Here is a 25,094-nt window from a genome sequence, read left to right on the forward strand (position 1 = left end):
TTGATTGTTGGCTTTGTTAGATTGTTGATAAGATGTCTATGGAGGATCATCAACTATTTCCATATTAAGTAGAATTTAATAAACATGGCAATATGACCAAGCTTTTCTTTATCGTCAATAATCAAACTCTTTCTAGTCAATTCAATCTAACAAGTAACAATATGACCAGTCTAGAGTAATAGGAACTCAATGCAAGAGTTGATCAATTCAAAATTCAACTGTAAAAGGTCTGCAATGCATTTCATCGTCATGACTTATTGTAACGATCTAATAGCTGAATGGTATCCCAGATAAACAGTCACAATACTTGACACCTCAATAACCTCAGTCGAACAAAAAAATGATATCTCAAGACCTCAATAGCATCAATCAGACAAACAAATGATATCTCAAGACCTCTATAGCGCCATTCAAACAAAGACGAGATATACCAACAGTAATGGCAAACTTCTCTTGTTTCATCCGAACAACTATCCTGATATCATCAAATTTTACTAGTAACAAAAGAGTGTGAATGTGATACATGCAAAGAAATAATAGAACCATGGATTTGAATATCAGGGTATCATATCAGATGATACGGTCGTATCGCATTCGTATGGTCAGATACAACATGCGATACACTGATACAAGTCCGATACACTGATACACCCCCCCTCCCCCCCCCCCAAAAAAAAGGGCATGTATCGTGTGGTCCAATATAAAGGCCGAAAATTTGAAATTTTCTTTTCAAATTATTTCCATTTTTCCTCTTCGTTTTATTTATTTATTTTTATTTTATTTTATTTTATAGGTGTGTATGAGCTCCTCAATGTTGAAACACAATGCCTATTTTGGGGATCAAAGCACAATATCTGAGTGGGATTTGATGAATTGAAGTAAAATGGACAATTATGGGAAAACTCAGAAAAAAGGCAAAGTAAACCATCACTCTTGTTCACTTTTTCATCTTCTACTTGTTGTTTTTCAATGGACTGAACCCTAACCTAGCAAATCATGCTTGATTTGTGTTCAATTATGGTTGATTTGGTCAACTTTCAACACGTCAAGCAAATAATCAACATTCTAATCAAAGAATTGTTTCAGACACCATTACGTACAGTCCAAAATACCAAAAAAGAAGAAGAAGAAGAAGAAGAAGAAGAAGGAGAAATATTCTTGAATATCTCATTTTCCCATTTTTATATTTTCCCTTAATTCTTTGGCTTAATAAATTAAAAATAAAAACTTTGACCGACACAGTCGACTATGGGCCGATACAGACATCACATTGGTTTTCAGCCAGGCTGATACACCCCCTGATACCTATATTTAGAACCATGAATAAAACAGAACTTTCTTGGGAATCCCTATGATTTAATGACAGAAATTTCCATGAACGTTTCGAGATTACCAAAAATTTGACAAACACGACTGATGCATCCCAAACTGTTGCACCCAAATGCTTTGAGTTTGGATCCTACCAAAAGACAAAGGACACAGCACATTATATGAAATCCAAGTCAGGAGAGGAAAGCATAGAAAAACAGCAGTCATACAAACAAAAATTAGGAAAAAAACAGTTAATAATCATGTCGTGAACATTCTGTCTTATTCCATCCCATTCGTATGCCTTCTCTATGATCCTACTCAGTTAAAGAAACAAAAACTTAAATCCTTTTGGCCCACATATTACTTGCCAAAATAATCCAAACTCTTATTTAACTTGTAATAGAAAAAGGCATGCAAATAATCAAATAAAGAAACAAATTGGAGTCCAAATCTTACCCAACTGGTCACTATAGACAAATACTACAATCTATAGACCTGTTTGTATATATGTTTCTTCCCTTGTGTAGGTTGTATATGAATTGTGTGTTTATTACTTGTATCATATGAGATTTGGTTAATATGTACTCATTTTGGATATAAAATTTGTTTTTAGAGATAACAAGAATTTTTCTTAAACAGCTACCAAACCAACTAGGCAGCTAAAGAATACAAGGCACCCACTACTAGGCAAACAAGCGAAAGGGGGGGCGGATCTCACCTCCGGAACATTGGAGGCCCAATCCCTAACTAAAAAAGAAATTCTCCTAATCATGACGTCCTCAGAATCGCTTCTATTGAGAAAGCAACGCCCATTCCTTTTGTCCCAAATGCCCCAAAGAACCGCAATCAGCACTAAATACCATAAAGCCTTATCATCTTTGCCGAGAGCCCCTCCGTGCCAAGCCAAAGGCAAACTATCCACCGATTAAGGCATGACCCAGACCATACTAAAATCTTGAGGAAGAAGACCCACACTTTCCAAGCAAAAGTGCAATGGATGAAGAGGTGATTGACAGATTCCCTATTTGCCATACACATGATGCACATATTAGGAATAATCATGGCTCTTTTTTGAAAGTTATCAACCATTAGCACCTTACTAACCACATGAAAGCCAACGCTCTTGGAGATGCCCCATAAGACCAAAAGTGGAAGGGAAAGGAAGGCACAGGAGCTCAGACCGAATCGTAAAGCATGGAATAAAAGGATTGCAGCAAGAAGCATCCTAACTTGTGCACGTGCCGCACTAAGGAGTCACTTTCCCCAAGCAACGGAGAAAAAAGGCGAAGACTTTGCAATAGCTCCTCCAACTCCACAATTTCCTCATCCAAAAGATCCCTTCTACAATGAGGAAGCCACACACCCGAAGGGCTGGAGAGAGTAGTACCTGGCCACCATGATATCCCTATCTGTAGCTACATTGGCCACCCTCGGGAAAGCAGTGCGAATAGAATTTCCCCCCACACCAAATATCTTCCCAAAAGCGAATTTGGGTCCCATCTCCTAGCGTAAAAGAGACTCCCTCAAAAAAGGAGTTAGCAACAGATTCCACTGCTTTCCAACTCAAGGGAGCACAATAAATCGACAACCTTTTTATCTTCCATTCCCCTAAATCAATGTCATATTTGCATGCAGCCAGCTCTCTCCACAACCTTCCTTCTTCAGTGCTATACTGCCATAACCACTTCCCAAAAGAGCCATATTCTCTTCTCCTTTTTTTCTTTTTTTTTTTTCTCTTTTTTTTTTCTCCTTTTTTTCTTTTTTTTGAGTGGTAACAAAATTTTATTAAGAAAGCTCACAAAAAGCGAGCAAAGAATACAAAGCCCAAACGCCAAACAAGGCACAAAAAATAGCCGACCCAGCCACCAACAAGTAAGCCCACTCCCCAAGAAGGGCTTACACTCTTAAAATGACCTCGCCCACCCTCACAGGAATGTTCCTAAAACAACTACCATTTTTGGCTCCCCAGATGACCCAAAAGATTGCCAAAATTAGCAGTCACCATTGCACCTTCCCACTCTTCCTGGAACCGCCACCATGCCAAGCCCACAGAAGGTCCCCTACTGAGGCCAGCATCACCCATGCCGTGGCTCCACACTTTACCAGCGAAGGCGCAATGAATAAACAGATGATCAATGGACTCATCCTTGGCCATACACATCAGGCAAATGTTTGGAGGATCATGGCCCTTTTTTGCAAATTGTCGATCGTCAAAATCTTCTACCTACAAGCCAACCACAGGAAAGCGGCAACACGAGGTGGCACACCATAAAAGCAATGATGGAACGGATGATCGAGAGAACTCTGCAGCTCCGAAACCAAAGCGTAAAGAGACTTGACCGAAAATTTGTTCGAAGTGTTGGCTACCCAATAAATAGAATCGAAACATCAATCCTGGCGTTCCTCGGAACATCCAATAGACTAGCGAACTCCCCCGCTTCAACATCTGTGAGATTCCTCTTGCAAGGAGGGGCCCAAACTATGGCCTCAGCAACGAAGGAAAAACAATCCACCACCAATACAAACCGATCGAGAGCAAGATAAGCAATACTGGGGAATCGAACTTGCAATGCCGCGTCTCTGCACCAAACATCGACCCAAAACTGAGTGCAAAGCCTATCCCCAACCCTAAAGGATATGCCCTTCCGAACAAAGTGCTCAATCGTCGCGATTGCCTTCCACATAGAGGACGTCCAATACATGGAAGACCTTCGCATGAACCAGCCACCATCCTGAGAACCACACTTCGCTACCACCACCTCTCTCCAAACCCTTCCCTCTTCCGTTCCAAACCTCCAGATCCACTTACCAAGCAACACTGTTCATGACTCCCAAAGGCCCGACTCCTGCCCCTCCCTCAATAGGCTTGCAAAGTTCCTCCCATTTAAGAAGATGGAACTTTTTACCTACGATAGCACCCGTCCACAAGAAGTCACGCCTTAGTTTTTCCAATCTACCAAGCACCGAAGCAGGACACTTGAAAAGGGGCATAAAGTAGATGGGCATGTTGGAGAATGTCGTCTTGATGAGTGTTAAATGGCCCCCCAATGATATGTACCGACCTTGCCAACAGGTTAATCTCCTCTTGACCCTCTCTATGTTCCTGTCCTGAAGATGGACTGCCGACTTCCCAATGCATAGCGGTAAATCGAGGTTAATAGAAGGGAAGTGCCTTGACTTACACCCAAAAATGGATGCAAAACTCTCTAATTGCTCGTCATCCACGTGAATGGCAAGCAATTCAGATTTGGCCGCATTCTTTCAACCTTGAAACTGCCTTAAAGCAAATGTCAATTTCCAAAGATTATCAATTGCATTAGCCTCATCCTTGCAAAATAGAAGAGTGTCGTCCGCGTACTGTAGGTGCATAATACGTGGCCCCTCTCCAACCTTAGAGCCACTAAACAAACCATGTGAAGCAACATTTCGAAGCATCGTGCTAAGGGCTTCACCAATCACGACAAATAAGTAAGAAGATAAGGTATCCCCCTGCCTCAACCCTCTAGAAGATTTTAAAAAATAATAATAATAATAATAATAATGATAATGATAATACATCGGAGAGTGAAAACACGCCTTGATCCAGCTCCTCAACTTTTGCCTGCACCCCGTTCTTTCAAGCATATAATCCAAAACAATCCCAAACCACATAATCATACGCCTCCAAAAGAGCGGGCTTGCAGACCTCTGACCATTTGAGCAAATGAAACTTGTGCTTATTCTCCGCCCCCCTCCAAAGAAAATCCCTTGTTAATCTTTTCAGCTTGTCCAACACCGACTTCGCACATTTGAAAAGAGACATGAAATACAACGACATGTTTGAGAAGGACGTTTTAATGAGGGTGATCTGACCTCCTAAGGACATATGTCGATTCCTCCAAACTAACAATGTTCTTTTAATTCTCTCCACTACCTTATCCCAAAGATGTTTCTGAGGTTTCCCAATGCACAAAGGTAGCCCCAGATACTTGGAAGGGAACGATCCCAATTTGCAACCAAACACTCATGCCAAATCCGCTTAACCTGACACCAAGAATTTCACTTTTTTCAAGGTTTATCTTCAGACCGGACACCAACTCAAAGCAAGAAATTATCTTACAGAGATTATCGACCTCTTCTTCCACTGCATCGCAAAATAGTAATGTGTCGTCCGCATACTGCAAATGGTTGATCTTCGCTCCAGCTTCTTTAACTGAAAATCAGGAGATTACCCACCTCCTCCCCTTTTTCCAGCATCCTGCTAAGAGCCTCAACTACTATCAAGAAAAGGTAAGGAGAAAGGGGATCTCCTTGTCTCAAGCCCCTGGAGGATTTGAAGAATGCTTTAGATCCACTAACCAAAACTAGGAAGGCCACCGAATCAATGCAAGCTTGAACCCAACCCCTCCATTTCAGGCCACAACCTAATATTTCCAACATAAAATCAAGGCAAGCCCAATCCACATGATCGTAAGACTTCTCCATATCCAACTTGCACACTATCCCACCCTTGTCATCTCTATGTTTGGAGTCGATGCATTCATGAGCAATGAGAGCACTGTCAAGAATCCATCTGCCTTAAACGAATGCACCTTGGTTTTCAGAAATAGTGCTTAAAAGAACACTCCAAAATCACTAAACGAGAGCTTTGACCAGAATTTTGTAGTAGTCCCCAATTAGACTTATGGGTTCAAAGTCTTTAAGTTCCTCCACACCTGCTTTCTTGGGGACCAATGAAATTAATGAAGCTCCCAAATCACAGGAGAGGTGACCTCTCTCAGAGAATTCAACAACGAACTCTATCAAATCAGATTTAATGAGAGACCAAAATTTTTGGAAGAATGCAAAAGGGAAATTGTCATGACCTGGCGCCTTATCCCTAACTAAAGAATCAATCGGTGCCTTAATCTCCTCTTCCAAAAAACGGCTGCTCAAGAAAATCTGCATCTGTCGCCAATGTTTGAATTATCTCCGATATTATCTTCATCTCCAGCTCGACAATACCGATAACACTGGTAGCATTACTGATAACGCTATTAGTATTAGAAATTCTAGGTATTAGCAATGTATCGCTAAGTATCGCCAACATGTCAATATCGCTAATGTAATCGCCAATATTTTCAACTATGTAAATTCTAGGTGTCGCTTATATTGCCAATGCATCAATATTGCCAATGTATCACCAATATTTTTTTACTATGTAAATTCTAGGTAATGCTTGTATCATAAGTGTATCGACAATATTTCAATAGTAATTTGTTTTTCAATTTTTTTCATGGGCACATGGTTGTATATAGTGTTCAATTTGTCATTGATAATATTGATAATATCTCGATATTATCAATACCGTAACATGCGGGATATTAAGACCACGGTCTTTCATTTCATTTCCAATTGTTGATGACTTCTTAGTGAAATATCATGTGTTGTTGATATTTTGCAATATCGATGGATGTTTGGATGGAAGGTTGGATGGGATGGTTGGACTGATTTCTTACAACGGCACATGCTTTTAAGGCTCCATTAAATGGAAACTTGTTATGTATGCATTTTTTTTGCAAATTTTTTTATTTCTAAATACGATTTTAACATCTCCTAAAGTTTCAATGAAAATTCCACCGTTTTCCCCATGTTTCCCCACATTTCTAGTTATCAGCAATATTATCGGCGATATCGATATTGTTTCCATATCCTTGGCCAACAGAACTTGTAGCAATACCAATACTTCGAACACTGTCCGTCGCCAACAACTTGGGGAAGTCCAAATGATCTAAACCCAGTCTAGGCCTATCCTCTCTAGTAAGCAGAGAATTAAAGAAATTTACAATCGCTTCATACAACTTATTAATGGTAATGGATGAGTGAAGGGATCATTTACCAATGAACAAGAGTACGAGGTATTAGAAAGGACAAAAAGACCCCTCATCTAAGTACGAGTGACATAACTCTTTGTTATTGAGGGGCACTTTGGTAAATACGAAAGTTTGGACTCTACATAAAGCCTAAAAGGATCCCATGCCCAACCCTAGTTGTCTTGCTCTTCATTCTTAAAAGTTACAACTCTAAGAGAGAAAAAGGAGGTTCCATCTCTTTCATGGACAGAGCTTTGGAGGCATTGAGCGTGTGAGACTTGGGAGGCCGGAGCTTCAAGCACGAGGTTGTAGCTCATCTTCTTCATCCTTGTTTTCTTCTTCAAGAGGTAAGGAGCTGGTCTCCTTGGTGTATGTTTTTTTAGAATGCCTTGTAAATCAAAACTCCAGCTATACCCATTGATTACATATCTAATGCCCCATATAGGATAGGATTGTAAATTGTTTTAGCCTATAGGAGCATTTCTCTAAGGCCAATGAGAATAAAAGCATGGCTTCACAATTGCTCCTTTTAGTTTAATTCATAGAGATGATAACTCCAAAGTTCATATGATGCGGACATCAGTGGTGCATCCTTTATAGTATACCAGAGGAGGCGTCGCCGATAGAGTACCAGAGCGGAGGAGTTGATGTGGATGGACGATGGGTCCATCAAACCCACTTTCTGACGCGCTACAAGTGCAGGAGCGGCATGACTGGACTCCGACCCATGGATCTATGGTCGGAGTGAACACCCGTGTGGTAGGGTGTGAAATCCGACCTATGGATCTATAGTCGGGGTAACATCAGTGATGCACCCTTGAGAGTGTACCAAAGGAGGTGTCACCGACAGAGTACCAGAGCCGAGGAGTTGATGTGGATGAATGATGGGTCCATCAAACCCACTTTCTGACGCGCTATGAGTGCAGGAGCGGCATGACTGCAGTTCGACCATAAATCCATGGGTCAGATTTCACACCCTACCACACGGGTGTTCACCCCGACCATAGATTCATGGGTCGGATTTCACACCCTACCACACGGGTGTTTTAGTTTTAGACTTTTTTGTTCTTTTTCTTGTTTCAGGGACTTTATTGTAACTTTCTTTATTTTCGTCTTTTTTGTTATTTTTCTTGTTTACAGGGGCTTTAGTGCACTTTTACTTTTTCCATAGCTTATATCTACGTTGTGAGAAGCTTACATCTACGTTGTGAGAAACCCTATTTTCATTATTATTGAATGAATAGAAAATCGTCTCTTTTCTTCCTCTTTATTCAAGAGATTGGGATTTCAGGATTGGCCCTCAAGTGTTGAGGATTCCACCCCGATTTCAGGTTTCCTTCTTTCTAGATTTTTGAGGTGCAGGAAAAAGTAAGAATCATCCTCCTTTTCTTTTGACGACAAAAGGACCTGTACCTTCTTCATCTCGAACCCTTCATTCTCCACCCCTTTCATTCATCTCTGGATATCCCCTTCTAGTTTGAACAAAAAAGAGGGATGGTTAGTCAGTAGGATTAGATCCAAACTTGACTGTGGACTGACTTATACTAGATCTGGGATACCCTCATATCCCTAGGTCCTCCCTTTTTACTGTTTACACGATTTTATGCTAAGGGGCATGATCCTGATGAAATGACTTCATCTTTGTTTTGAAATTTACCTAATCCTTTTGACTGGAAACGGTTAGTTATTTTGTGTATTTATTTAACATTCTTTAACCTGATTATACATGCATCTAGGATTTGGTCATTACATGTCCTTACATCAAATTCGGTATCAAAGAACAGTTTTAGCATAGGTCAGTTTATTGTCAATCTGTCTTTGTGGTGAAAATTTTCTACCAATGTTTCAAATAGCGCCCATAGTGTACGCTACTTAGCGTAGCGTGGCCGTAGCGCTACGTAGCGTCCTAAATAGCGTCGATACCTTGTAGCGCACACTACAGTTACGTAGCGCATAGCATCCGTAGCGTAAACTACAATGCATTTTTTTACTATTTTAATTTTTTTATTATTTTTTTCACGTTTTCTTTGTTTCTAATGTTGAGGAATGTGACACTTGTATATACTTGATACTTTTAACCTATGGGATTTTTATTTCTTTTCATAATTGTGACTTGTGGTTTCAATTAGACATTAGTAATTAAAATGGTTTGCTTAGAAAGTTGTTGATGTGATAATTATTTGATTTGGCTTATATATGTGGATTGGCTTTTGATAAATGATAAATAATAGCTTTTTTGAACATGCTTATTATTGATAAAATGAATCATCTTTTAGGCATTTTTATTTTTTTCACTATTTATTATATTTGTCCTATTTTTAAATTAAAAAAATAGAAGTATCATGTAGCTTACGCTACACACTACGTATTTACGCTACATGCTATAGAGGGCTGATCGCTACGCATCACACTACCGCTATTTAAAACACTCACACACACACACACACACACACACACACACACACACATTCACTATTTTTAAATAATTTCCCACAATTTTCTTCTTTTATTGTTTTATGTGAAAATATTTGGATTTTAAATTGATGAGTAACACGTATGGAGTTTATATCTACATACGCATGGACCAAATCAGTGAGTAACAGGTATTTTTGGCCTATTTGAGGCATTTTGGGGATGAATAGTAACAAGATTTTTCCCCTCCTATTTCTTAAGGGAAATGATTTAAAATTGATTAGGGATATTCATTAGTGGGATGAATCTATGGATTGATGAAGTTCGGGCATTTTGGAGCCATTGTAACGTACCCAAACTTATGTTATCCATCCGAATTTTATATTAAAATTTTCATCAAATTTATTGAGGGAAATGGTGTAAATTGATCCGGGATATGCATTAATGGGATGAATCCCATGGATTGCAAGCATTTTATGCTATTTTGGGGCCATTTCAGCGTATCTAAATCGGCCTAACACTATTAATCCGAATTTTGTGCTAATATTTTCTTCAAATTTCTTGACGAAAATGTTGTAAATTGATTAGGGATATGCATTAGTGGGATGAATCCCTACTGATTGGTAAGTAATGTTTGCGTATTTATATCACTTATGCCTTAAAAGTTCTAAGTTGACTTATGATTTATTAGTTTTTTTTTTTTTTTTGGTAAATGAACTGCCTATTTCTGATTTTCTGTTTGTCTTGATTCATACATTATAGTTGTGGTTTATTATATAATTGTGTCGTCACTCATCAGTACTCATATAATCTTATTTAGATCGATATTACTCATTTTAAATATTTAGAATATTAAATATAGGAATTTTAGAGTCAGTCTCAGTGTCTCAAGTTAATAGTATAATTATGCAGCTCGAGACAACATTCTTATCAAAGAATGGTCCATTATACCATCATATACATATTTGGATTTTGGAATCCTCCCATTTTTCTGAAATTTCCAATAATTTTCCTATTTTTATTCTTAAAGAAAATATGTCAGCTATTGTGGACTGTATCGTAAAGCCATGAGACTGGCCGTTATGACCACTGTTACTGTTATTGAATAACTTGGTCATGTAAGATTTGTGTCCTTCAACACCCAGCCAACTATGCAAATAATAACCATACATAACTGTCCTAGTCCATTTTTCATGTCTCTCGACACCCATCCAACCACAAAAAATAACCATAAATTGCCGTCCTAGGCCATGTTTCATCTCCTACACTACCTCACACGAAGCCTCCACAACTTAAAAATTCCGTTTGTCACTCTGTAATCATCCCCCTTGTAACTTCTATTTCTTTTTCTGTCGGTTGGAACTATTTGATCCTCAACCCCCAAAACATTGACATTATGGTCGGATTTCGTTTTGTACTGATGAGGCCATTACAAACTTGACCTAGTTTATTCATCTTTTGGGAACTATCATGGATGGACTGTACGTAGAGAATGTACTTCATGGGGTGCTCCTATGCTCCTTTTTTTTTTTTCCGAAAGATGACAAGATATATATATATATATATTATGCAAATATGCCCAAATCAAACAAAAATCTAGTAAGCTTCTGGTTCATACCATGTTGAATCAACACAAATGCAGAAAGAACAACAAAAAATGGAATGTTTACCTTATTTCAATTTTCCCCAAAACCAGCTCAGGATGTTCGATTCATCAAATCAAGCTCAAATAAAGTAATTTCGTTTTTAAAAATATAAAAGTGTATAAATTGCAAGCATGGTGGTTACTGAATCACATCAAGACATATGAAGTACGATGTCCACTTCACTATAGTAATTGTTGGCATTGCCTATTAACCACATCTAACACAAAAGTAAATGTAACCTTGGAAACAACACTTCATGTTATAACATAATAAGCATCATGAGGTTCAAAGACTCTAGATGCTTCTACGATTCAGGGAATGCATTTCTTACAACTTGTTCAAAAGGAAAGAGTTAGCACCTGAGCAAACTGCAATTGATGGCCCAGAACTTCAAGTGTAACTGCTGAAGTGTTTGAAGAATTATGCCTGGAGAGGAAACTCAAGCTGTAAGTTTGACAAAAGATTAAAACAAATAAATTTAAAAAAAAAAAAACAAAACAAAACAAAAAACAAAAAACTTCAACATTGAAATCGGATCACAAAAGACTTCACCAATCAATATTATTCACTAAAAAATAATAATAATAATAAATAACAAAAGAAATTGCATGAATAAGAAGTAAAAAATGTAGCCCAAAAAAAACTGACAATGAAATCATCATGTAAGGTTTCTAACCACCTCAAACGGAACATTTTAACCATTTAGATGATGAGTATATATACAAAAGATGTTTGGTATACAAATCATACATGACAAAATGAAGCCAATTCATCATTATTTAAGCCTTATCCCACATGTCACACGTGTGGTCTAGTGGGCCAACTAGGGTTCGTGTGTGATTTGGTTTGTTTTCTAGGCCTAAACATGAGTTGGGTTAAGTCTTAGGCCCATGGGTTGATGTACAACTATAACTTAAAAGGGTGAAGGGCATACTTCCAATTTAAATTAATTAGTGAAGCCCTAATCTGATAAAGAATAGAGGTGGGGGAGTTGGAGGCTTTTTTGCAGTCTCTTGTTTCACCACTTCGTTTCTCTCATTTTTCTTCTCTCTCTCCATCACACGTTTAACAGTATGGTATCAGAGTGTCGTCGATCTAATACCTAGTCTCATCTCCCTTTTCTCTTGTTTCTTCTTCTTTCTCTTCTTCTTTCTTCTTGTGGTGGAACCCTAACATATTTGGGGCTGATCAAACCTAAATGCATTCCATCATTGTACCACCACTAGGTGTAATCACGTTCTGTGAGTGCATGAGGCCCACTTTCATATTCTACCACTATGATGGATCAAAGTGGGCCATCATGCATCTATACTTAGTTTCTTTTTTCTTTTTTCTTTTTTTTTCTTTTTTTTTTTTTTTTTTTTTCTTTTTTTTTTTTTTTTTTGAGCATGAAAGAGAAAAATTTTAATAAAAGAAAAGGCCAAACCAGAATATACAAAGGAGAAACAAACTGTACAACCACCCAAAACACTTATAAATCAGCCCAGCATTCTGGAATAGATGCTATATCCTTTGCTGCCAAAGCCTGGTGAGATATGAAGAGAAGGGTCAGATTTAAAGACAACAGTTGTATGTGGAAGTTGTTGATGACCAAGATAGGAGATCAAGTGTATAAGTGAAAGACGTGAAGCAAGTAATGTTCCCAATTGATCGTATCCGTGGATATATGTCATCTTGAAGTGCATGTTTGGTAAGATTAAGTTGAAAAGTTCTTCCCTGATGTGTTCGATTTCTTTATTTCTCTTAATATGGATGTCAAGAATGGAACCAAGAATAATCTATTGTGTCCATCAAAGTCAATGAATCTACAAATCACATCAACCAAACTTATGAAGCAAATTACTTACATCTACAATGGGTCACATCTGTATAAGTTTTTTTTACAGCCTACAGGTAAGAGAAAGTTAAAATATTTGACTTGCCCCGAGCCTACAGGAGATGCCCAAATTAGAGCATTGTTGTGGAATAGTATGGAACGTCACATCAATGCAAATGTTATCTTCTTCAAGACAGTCAAAGAAATGTGGGAAAACTTGAGGGAGATGTATTCAGGTGAGAAGAACTTAACCCATATCAATGAGTTACTCCAAAATACTTTTTTCTTCAACAGGGAGATAAGAGTATAGGAGAATATTACAAAGCCTTAAAAGGTATGTGGGAAGCAATCTTTGAAGCAGTGTTGTCATGTGCAACCGCATAAGCGCATATCCATATGCAAATCGCATATGTAATCATGGCACATATGCAATCGCATATGTGGCATATGCGATCGCACATGCAATCACATACAGCATATGCAATAGCATATTGGCCAGGCACATTAAATTTTTTATTATTTTTTTCAAAAAAATAAAAAACTTTTTGCCTATAAAAAAGCTTCCAAACCTCCTTCATTTGTAATATTCTCACCCCAAAACTCTCTCTTTCGTCTTCTCTTACATTTCCTAATTCCAAGTGCTCTCTCTCTCTCTCTCTCTCTCTCTCTCTCTCTCTCTCTCTCTCTCTCTCTCGGAAGTTGGAAGATCAAGATTCAAGCACTTTCAAGTTCCAAGAAAGATAGCTTGTTGATTTTCTACAATAATAAATAAATACCTTGTTGATTTTGTTGTTACTTCTTACTTGTTAACTATATTGTTGAATGTTGATGACTTGATTTTAAATCATTTTATTTTTCTCAAACGTATTTTAAATACGTAAAATTAGTTATCTATTAACTTGGGAAAGTTCCCCTCAGTTTCTTATATTTTTTTACTTTTTTTAAAAAAAAAAATTTCCCTGTTATTCGATTTTTTTTTTCATTTTTCAAAAAATATGCAGTCACATATGCAATCGTGCGATCACATATGCACATACATGATCACATATGCAATTCGACAACATTGGTTTGAGGTATCAGCATCGCTACAAGTTTCGCTGGCTAGGGATACAAAAACTATATCGATATCGTCAATAATATCACCAATAACGGGAAATATGGGGAAACACGGGAAAAATGGAGGAATTTTTTAGTGAAACTTCAAGAGATACTAAAATACACATTTGCATATTCATGAATCAAAAAATTGAAAAAGAATGCATACATAGTAAGTTTCCATTTAATGGGAGACTAAAAGCATGTGTGGTTATAAGATATCAATCCAACTATCCCATCCATCTCATCTATCCATCCAACCATCCATCTATCCACACAACCATCCAACCTTCTATCCAAACATCCATCGAAATTTCAGAATATCGACAACACATGATATTTCATTGAGAAATCATCAATAACTAGAAACGAAACGAAAGATTATGGTCTCGATATTGCCCATGTTGTGATAACGATAATATCATGATATGGTCGGTATTATCATCAACAAATTGAACATTGCATAAAACCATTCACCCATAAAAAAAATTCCATTTAATAAACAGATTTTTGTTGATATCAATACATTACAATATTATCGAAATATCGTCAATACATTGGCGATACGACGCCTGGAATTTACACAATAAAAAATATTGGTGCTGTATTGGTGATATCAATACATTGGCAATACAAGCGACACAAGCGATACCTGAAATTTACACAGTCAAAAATATTAAAGTTATCAATACACTTAGTGATACATTGCCAATACCTGGAATTTCTTATACTACCAATGTTATCGGTATCACCGACCTAAAGATACAAATAATATCGAGGATATTTTGATAATATCAAGGATTCTTCAAACAATGGTGGGAAGAACTAAGTGTGTACCAACCATTGTCGATAAATTGTGAGACCATGTGACGGTAGAGGGAGCAATTCCGTGTTGGTAAATTCCTCTCCAAAATTCGTCTTGAGTTTGAGGCCGTGAGAGCTCAGATCCTTGGAGGTAATGAGATTCCATCCGCCATGGAGGAATTTACCCGAATTCAGCGTACTAGTATAAGTGGACAAAGTTCATCCTCATTTGATTGGTTTGCATTTGTGTCCGCATCTGGCAGAGGAGATGGGAGAAGTCAAAGTGGTCGTAGTTGTGGAGAACGGTTAAGTGGAAGAATTATGAGGGAGGTCGTTTTGGAGGCAGGAGTACATAGGATGGTCGCATTACATATTTTAGTAGCAGTTATGCAATGCCCACCACATGTATATATAATAGTGCTCTCGCCCCCTCTTCCTATTCCTCCCTCTAGCTCACAAGTCCCACATATTCTAACCCTCACATCTAGAGAGAGAGAGAGAGAGAGAGAGAGAGAGAGAGAGAGAGAGGACGTCCCACCATAAGGGCGCCCATCCCGTCTCCACGCCCATCACGTGGACACCTCCACCTTGCTCGTGTGGTTCTCCTCGACGTCATGGTTTGTGTAAACACCCTTGTCTTCAACCTAGGGTTTCATCTAAGGCTAAGGTGAGGAATCCCTTTAAGCTTATATACAATTCTAGCTGGTTTTCTCTTAAGACCTGGGAATTATTTTCCTTGATTGATTGCTTGTTGTTTTAATTCATAAAACCCTAGCTAATTCTCTATTTTATTGTATTTAATTGCTGTAAATTTGGTGATGATTGATTTAATCCATGATTGGATGAGATTTGATAGAGAATTGAACTATGAATAGGCTTAAACCCTAACTACATGATGTTAGGTTCATAAACTATGAAGATGTGTTGATGGAAACCCCATCTAGGGTAGGCGTGTGATTCTACGGTGCTTAGATTGATGTCCTATGATGATGGAACTTATGGGAACGTGTAGATCAGCGAGTTAACGCATTGTGACGAGAGATCTATAGGGATGCTATATGCTGTAGTTTGGATTGGCCTATTTGTCGTGGTGTTTCATTTGTTTGTGAGTGGTTTAATGGTGTTTAATATGAGAAATATATGATATTATGTTGCTGGAATTTTTTATTAATATGAGAATATTACATGTTTCGATGTATGAACATGGATTCAAGGATAGAATCGTGTTTATGATGGAACTATGTGGAAACTATGAATGTTTCAGTATGAATATCATGTGTTGATGGACATGGCACGCCCATGTGATGATGTGATGACGGACTTATGTATTTTGAATGCCACGTCACAAGGAAACTACTCATCCCATGTGTTTTGGAACCATGTTATGGAATTATGAAAACCCATGTGGTTTATGTTGTTGAATTGATACGGAATATCCATATGCATGGATTATTGTGAATTATGGAGGATCCAATGGTTGGATTGTTTCTTATGGTGGATCCATGAGCTGATGATGATGAATTAGTGCAATGTGTAGCATCACAGTTAGGGTATGCTCGTCCCTCCATGAATGGTAGTCATGCGAAGAGTAACGACTATCTTAGGGTGTGGTAGACCATGGAATGGGGTGAGGTGGTGGCTTGTTGAGTGTGGGCATTATTAAACCGGTTGGATGCTAAACTGGATTAATTAAAGGATGGGACCAGTGTTCGAAATATTGGTATCGCATTATGTATCGCATTCTTGGGATACAGATACATATCGGTTATCGCATGGGATATATCGTTTGTATCTAGTAATTTATCACACTTTTTGGAAAACATGAGGAAACATAGGGAAAATGGTTGATTTTTTCAATGAAACTTTAGGGATTGTTAAAAAATAATAAAAAATAAATTTAAAAAAAAAAACCCTTAATGCACACTTTTAAATCATAACATTTCAAAAAAGTTCACATAATAGGTTTCCTTTGTATAGGGTCCTAAGCTATACGTTCTCTGACTGAACTAATACAATTATATTCAAATTGAATGCATAGCATTTAGAGTGTATGTGATGATCATTTCATCAAACACTCCTAAATACTTCGAAATTAGTCTCAATTGACAGCTGGTTGAAGGGAAATTTCAAAAATAATAATATTATTATTATTATTTTTACAAATTTTTAATTAAAAAATGATTTTTATTTTTCGAAAATTGACAAGGATTTAACAAATCAGTAGATCATCCCTCATACATGCTTGATTTCATTTTTGGAGTGCAACATTGCAAGAAAATTGGGAGAAACCGAGAAAATTTTGAATTTTCCCCAAATTAGACCACCTACACCCAAATTTCAAAATTAGAGTGTTTGCGATTATCATTTCATCAAATACTCCTAAATACTTTGAAATTAGTCACAATTGATAGCTGGTAGATGGAAAATTTTGAAAAAAAAATAAATGAAAAACTAATGGATATCGAAATCAAAGCTCCAACTCCATGATTTTTCATGCAAAACATGAAGAACTAACGGATTTGTAACAATTTGACATTGATTTAACATAATTTCAACAAAAAAAGGGATTGGAAATTGAAAATGCTCATCGGATCAAACATGTGGGATATATCGGAACTACTTGTGCGCTTCGTATCGCACAGGTGGGATACAACATATATCGTGGGATATATCGGCCAATATCATCGATATTTAAAACATTGGATGGGACTAATCATGCATTCACTACCCCTTGGGTGTTACAATGGAAAGTGGTGGGTTCACCGTTTCCAGTTGTACACTATCTAATGGAAGTCGTGATTGGGGGATACTCGCTTCCTTAGTTGGGTATTCAAAGTGTGTGAAGTCGTAATTGGGGATTTCCCACTTTGCATGTCTGGTAAACTCTGGTGACTGGTGGCCATTAAGAGCGTATGAAGTCATAATTGGGCTACTCCCGCTTCAGCATCTTATTTAATCAGGGACCCTTGATCAGAGCATGCATATCTTGCATCGCATTAATCAAGATTTTCTTATGGATGTTTTGTTTTAATATTATATATGAATTGAAAGTCCTATTATTGTGGTAATCTTAATGGGATGCCCTCACTGAGTTGAACCTAGGCAACTCATTCCTCTTGTTGGAAAAACAACCGTAGGTTATGCGGTGACAATCCATTAAAGGAACCCGAACCTCAAGGAGAGGATTATGAAGGTTCGTGGCAACAAATGGCAGACAATGAAGCCGATGTGGCTTAAACAAGAACCATTTACTTTATTTTATGTTGCCTTTCTAGGATTAGTTGATTTGGATTTGAAATTCTAATAAGTCCCCAATGGGCAGGCAAAACTTGGACTATGTTATTTGGTTTGATTGAACACTTGGTGAATGGAACTTAGAGTAGAGAACCTAATGAAATAAGATTTATTTTCCATCATTTATGCTATGAATACCATGAAATTATGGGAAATTATGAGAATGTAAGGAATATGCGGGTTTACACCCTTGAAATATTCAAATTAACACCTGGGAACTCGGCCTTTTGTGTTATCCACGAGAGTAGAAATCTTGGGGCGTTACAGAATGGTATCACCAGCATCATCTATCCGTTAAACCCCCACTGTATATTTAGCCATTAGGGGATCATCAACATCATCTAATCTGTTTATTTATCCGCTCGTGTATCCATCCCTTCACTTGATTATTCGATCATATCCAGTGTTTGAGTTATCGGCGAGAAATCAATAATATCGCCGATATTCTCGGTGTCGCCAGACCTGCGATACCAAAACCCCAATATTTCATTTCTCTTTTGGTTGTCACAGATATTTTCGATATTATCGGCGAGATTTTCGGATCACTGGCCAAATCAGTCAACTACCCTGTAGATTTCGATAAAATAGGCAAAACAAATGCGGTGTTTTCGGCGACATTAGGCGATGACCCTCTTACCATTCCAAAAAATTCAGAAAAAAATATAGGAAAAAAAAAAAGCTCTCTTACCTTTTTACTCAAGATCTACCTAAAGGAGTGGCCTTCGGCTGGATTTGATTGGCCAATCGTGGTCAGCAAGGCCGGATCTTTCACAAGTAAGAAAAACCTAAAACCCCTTTTTTCCTTCTAATAGAATTGCTTTGAAAGGAAACTAGATTTCCACCTAGGCTTACGGGGATTTGATTTGGGATTTGAAAAAAATATGAATTCGGGGAGAGATTTTTGGGAGTTTTAATGGAAAAAGCATCAAAATCGCCATTGCCATTTGCGAGTTTACCAAAAAAGAGGACTCTTTTGTTGAACTCTCTCGACCTCTCCCATCACTTAAGAGAGTCGATTTGGCGCGACTCAGGCTGCAGTGAAATGGTGTGACCCTTACGGTAAGGCCCAATTTGATGCATGTATTGCATATCCATTCCGTCCATACGTTTTTCAAGATCATTCTATGGCATGAGGAAAAAATTTGAATTGGATCAAAATCTCAAGTAGACCATACTCTAAGAAAGAGTACTACTTGAACCTCTACCGTTAAAAACTTCCTAAGGTCCACTGTAATGTTTCTTTAATGTTTATTTGTCATCCAACCTGTTTATAAGGTCATATAAATGTGGATGAAAGTAAAATAATAAATATCAGGTTGATCCAAAACTTTTGTGACCCATTAGAAAGTTTTAATGGGCAATAACCACTGTTTCCTATGGCAAGTCCCACTTGAGATTTAAATCTGATTTATTTTGGTATCATGCCCTAAAATGATTTTTAAAAACATATGGATGGTGTGGATATACAATAAATACACCAAGGCAGGCCCCACCATAAGTGTCGCACCGTATTAGGTCAGGCCAGGCCGCACCTAATCCTCTACCTTTAAAAGTAAACGAATGATAGGGGAGTCTGTAGGGCCCACCTCGATGTATGTATTGCATATCCACGTCGTCCATCTTCTTTTACAGCTTATGTTAGGGCATGGTCCAAAAAATGAAATTGATACAAGTTTCAAGTGGATCATGCCACAAGAAGTAGTGGTCATTGCTCTCCTACCATTAAAAACTTCCTAGGGTTCTCTATAATGTTTATTGACCACCCAACCTATTGATAAGTTCATATAGACTTGGATGGACAAAAAAGAAAACAAATTTCAGGTTGATCCATAATGTTTGTGGCACACAATTTTTATTGGTCAATAACCGCTATTTTGTGTTGAGTGGTACACCGTCTACCTAAAATTTTTATCTACTTTATTTTTATGACAATCCCTAAAATCATGTGGCAAAACAGATGGACGGCATGGATATACCATGCATACATTGAGGTGGGCCCTACTATCGAGGTTCCACTCACATGGTTGGTTCTCTGTCGCAGTTGGGCGTGGACTGGGTAGTATCCCCGCCAAGACCTAGCTAGAGACAGATTGTCCTGTCAGGGGCACTGTGCGGCCCACCGTGATGATGTGTTTCATCCGCACCTTCCATCCATTCTTTTTAGTTAATAAGCCCACAAAGGAGGCAGATCAAATCCTCTAGTGGACTACACCACAAGAAACAGTAGGGATTGAATGCCTACCACTGAAAACCTCTTGGGGGCCACAAAAGTTTTGGATCAATATGATATTTATGTTTTCCCTCCATACAAATATATGTGATCCTATGAACATGTTGGATGATAAATAAACATCACAGCAGGCCCTAGGAAGGTTCCATACAGATCTATGTGACCCTATGAACATGTTGGATGATATTTATGTTTTCCCATTAAATGAAAACTTATTATGTAATGCAGTCTTTTTTGTAGTTTTTTATTCCTAAATATACAAATATATGTATTTAGGCATGTCCTGAAGTTTCACTAAGAAATTCTACTGTTTTCCCCATGTTTCTTCCATTTTCCCCAAATTTCCGGTTATCGGCGATATTATCGACGATAACCATATTATATCTTTATCTCCGGCCAGTGAAACTTGTAGCGATACCGACAACTCGAACACTGATCATATCTTGCCTAGTTGAATGCCCATCGATTCTATAACCCAAACATCAATAATAATTTATCACCAAATTTAGTCATTTATCTCACCATTCAATCAACTTTCCACCCATACGTCTGATCAACCGTACATGTATCCAACCGAACCTAAACCCATCCATTTGAATCTCATGATCCGTTATCTCTAATATCGATCAAGTATCTTTAATAATTATATGTCCATAATTATCTTTCTAAATCACTCGATTATAGGAGAACCTCCGAGTTTGAGTATATGATTAGAGAAAGACCTCCATGGTAGGATGTTACCCTTGACTTAGTAAGAAACCTTGAGAGTGGTACCCCTATTAAAACTAGAACTAGCCCAATTCTAAAGATCTACGGTTTGGTTGAGAATCATGGCGAAATTATTTGAAGCATTAAGGTGATCGTAGGGTAGATAAAAAAGTTCGTGGATTGGAGTTATAGTTCTTCTACCTTACCCTTTTTGAATGGTACTTTCACTTGTAGAGTGTTGCATGAGAGACAGAATTCGCCGAGTTGACTAAGTGATGATAAAGCTAGTGATTAATTAGGCTTTAATGATCCGTAGCCAAATACCGAGTCATGGAAGAATCATAGTGCACGGCAGAAGCATGTTAGGCTCGAATCCAGAAAAGTCTTTAGAACCAATTTTCGAGGACAAAAATTTTTGTGAGGTGAGTGGAGTGTGATGACCCCAAATTTTGATGGGCACCAGAATGAATCAAAGATAATTAAAGATGAGAAATATATCCCAAGCACATGTTATAAATTTCAAGAGTAGCAAGAAAGATTTCCTTTCGCTTGTTAAATCCAACAGTAAAGCATTTTTTGACGCTCTTATCGTGCACCACATCGTTAGGCAGATGTTGACAAGAAAAGTTAAAGGGATTGAAGATTTTGTAAGCCATTCCCCTAGTTAAAGTCCTCTGGTCATTCCCAAGTAAAGAGGAAGTGACGTGGGAGAGTGAGGATGATATTAGAGAGAAATGCCCTCAGCTTCTCGACATCACACCTCAAGTAAACTTCAAAGATGAAGTTTGTTTTCAAGGGGGATGGATTGTAACATCCCGGATGTTACCGTTTTAGCATAAGTCTAGTATGGAGCCTGTTAGGTTTATTTTCCTTAATTAACGTGAATTTTAACTTGTTTTGTAAATAACTTTTTATCTATAATGATTTAGATGAGGATTCTTTTATAAGATTTGTTTAAAAACATACCTAGAACCATTTCATTTACCAAAAGCCTCAAATCAAAAATAATTACAAAAAATGTCATTAACCTAGACCCTTAATTTCTAGATCACATGCTTCCCATGATCCGTTATCCCATACCTATCTAACATAAATGAACCGTACTCGTTGAATTTCAGCCCTAAATCATAGTAGAAGTGGCCCAATTATCAAATCGGCCCCTTAACCCTTGATTTTGGTGGTCATCATTAAGGAAAACTTGACCATTATCCATAGCCACTTATCCCCCATATAGTGAACATCTTAGATCCCAAAGATCTTGGGCAAATTTAGAGAATTCATCATCTAAGAGTGGTTCTTGCACGATTAGGAAACTAACCCCCAAATTCACATTAAATTACTAATTAAATCATATGAGTTAATTTCAATTAAGTGGGCCCTAAGTTACCTATGTTCCCACTGTCCAATAACGATGAAATTTTGAGTAATGGATTATATAGTGAGACTACGAGTTTTGGTGGAAAGAATGGACCCGAATCTACTAAAATTGTTCTTCCATGATGTCGATAACATATAAATCGTATCTTCGTCTTAACATGGGGATATTTATGCATTCTCCTAAAATTTGTGTAGGCATGTTTTTGTTTATGTTAGATGACGACAGTGAGATAGACAAATAGGCAACCTTAGATAGGCATGGAATAAAATTTCAAGTTGAATGGATCATGGGAACTATTTAATCTAGAAATCAAGGGTCTAGGTTAATGGCATTTTCGTAATTATTTCTGATTTGAGAGTTTTGAAAAATCTAATGATTCTACATAGTTCTAGGCATATTTCTAAGCAAATCTTACAAAAGAATCATCATCTAAATCATTACGAATAAAGAGTTATTCACAAAACAAGTTAAAATTCTCATTAATTAAGAAAAATAAATCTAACAGGCAACAGAGTAGACTTAAGATAAAACGGCAACATCCAGGATGTTACAGGTTATGGCCGTGGTCATAGTAAAATTAGCAATGTACTCATTATGGTCTCAATAACTACACAATTAATACATGTTGGGATCTTATTGGTAAACTAGCTTGGGCAAATCACGTCCACTTTTTGGAAGATGGATCTGAGGGTTATATATCCAATCCAAGTCTATCTCCACCCATTCTAAGCCAAGTACTTCGGGTGACACAGTCACACTGTCCAAGGGAAGAGTATGCCAAGCTTCTAAAAGAATGTTCCACTCATGCCTCATCCTCCTCAACTACTCCTGCTTAGTCTAGTATAATTTGACTTGTTTCTTTTGATAGTATTCCTTAGGTCATTGACTTTGGAGCATCTAATCACATGGTCAGCAAGTGTAACGTGTTGTCTTAGCTAGTCTAATCTTCATTTATTTTCTCTATAACATTAGCGGAAGATGCTTCAACCCATGTATTAGGGGTGTGTATTATTCGTCCTACCCCAACTCTTTCGTTATCATTAGTACTTTATATTCCTAAATTTCATTTGAGCTTATTGTCAGTGGTAAACTAACTAATTCTTAAACTGTTCTGTCAAATTCCATCCTTCCTATTATAAATTTCATAATCTAAAGATGGGAAGGATGATTGGAGGACATGAAGTGAATGGACTTTATGAGATGCATTACAACCAGATCTCTCCTCATCAGTGGCATTCCAGGCTTGGTCATCCATCCTTAAGTAGTTTAAAGAATCTTGTCCCATCATTGGCGTATGTGTCTAGGCTAGACTGTGAGGCTTGCAAGTTAAGCAAGCATCATAGTGTCATTTCCTCCTTGTGTGGATAAAAAAGTGTTAAACCTTTCTATTTGATACATTCTTATGTTTGGGGTCCAGTTTATTTTACTAATTTATTTTATTTCAAATATTTTGCTATCTTTGTGGATGATTGTTCTAGAATGACATGGTTATACTCAATGAAGGATCATTCTAAAGTGCTCTCTTGTTTTAAGGAATTTCATATGCAAATAGAAACTCAATGCAATGCAAAAGTGTGTTTCTATGTTCAAACAATGCTAGGGAACATGTATCTTACGACTTTGACTCACCATCTCCTATCCCATGGCACTATTCACCAAACTTCGTGTGCACACGCCATAACAAAATGGAGTAGCGGAACGTAAGAATCGACATTTACTGGGGTTGCTAGGACATTGTTGTTAAATATGATGGTTCCAAAAACATTTTAGAGTGACACAATTCCGACTGCATGCTACACAATTCCGACTGCATGCTATGTAATAAATCCGATGCCTTCATCAATCTTAGATGGAAAATCTCATTTCTCTGTCTCATGTCCTCATAGTATAACGTTTTCAATTTCTCCCAAGGTATTTGGTTTTGTGTGTTTTGTATGTCAGTTTGACCATGTCACTGACAAATTAGAACCAAAAGTTTTAAAGTAAATTTTTCTTGGGTATTCTCATACCCAACAAGGATACAAATGTTATAATCTTGTTTATGAAACTGATGCTACATTCTTTGAACATACTCTCCATATTTCTCTAAAGGAGGACACTCATTGCAATTTGAAGAAGGCTCTACTACACCCACTATGACAAACACAACTTCTTTAATGGAGGATCATTCTGCAAGTTTACTCTAGACGTTCAAAGAGAGGAGATAAGAGTGCATACAAATTTGAAGAAGGCTCTACTACTCCACCCACTATGACAGACACAACTTCTTTAATGGAAGATCATTCTGCAAGTTTACTCTAGATGTTAAAAGAGATGAGATAGAGTGCATACAAATGTGTCCTCTATCAATCCTTCTACCCCGTTCGAAGATCATTCCTCTAAGCTCACTAGTACCGTCAAATGAAGGTTGCTTGCCCATCTCTCTTCGTAAGTGTATACTTACTTGCACTCAACATCTTATATCACATTATGTTTCCTTTGCTAGCTTAACTCCTTCATTTTAACAATTTACTATCTTTATCGTTCGTGTTTGTTCCTCACTCTTTTCGAGGGGCTCTCAACAATGATG

General features: G+C 37.5%; 1 protein-coding gene across 5 annotated transcripts in view; it reads right to left on the reverse strand.

The window, feature by feature from the left end:
* The window catches only part of LOC131225159 (uncharacterized), a 40,172-nt gene that overhangs the window by 11,844 nt on the left and 3,234 nt on the right, over positions 1-25,094 (reverse strand). For 2 of the 5 annotated variants that reach the window (XM_058220625.1, XM_058220621.1), the window contains exons 2-3: positions 11,560-11,644; positions 1,394-1,459 (exon numbers count right to left, since the gene is read on the reverse strand). In XM_058220625.1, the coding sequence (XP_058076608.1) occupies positions 1,394-1,459; positions 11,560-11,644 (151 nt within the window). The remainder of the gene's footprint in view (positions 1-1,393; positions 1,460-11,559; positions 11,645-25,094) is intronic. The other 3 variants (XM_058220622.1, XM_058220623.1, XM_058220624.1) reach the window with 3 other exon arrangements.

Source organism: Magnolia sinica, chromosome 14 (genome assembly GCF_029962835.1).
Source record: "Magnolia sinica isolate HGM2019 chromosome 14, MsV1, whole genome shotgun sequence".
Lineage (NCBI taxonomy): Eukaryota > Viridiplantae > Streptophyta > Magnoliopsida > Magnoliales > Magnoliaceae > Magnolia > Magnolia sinica.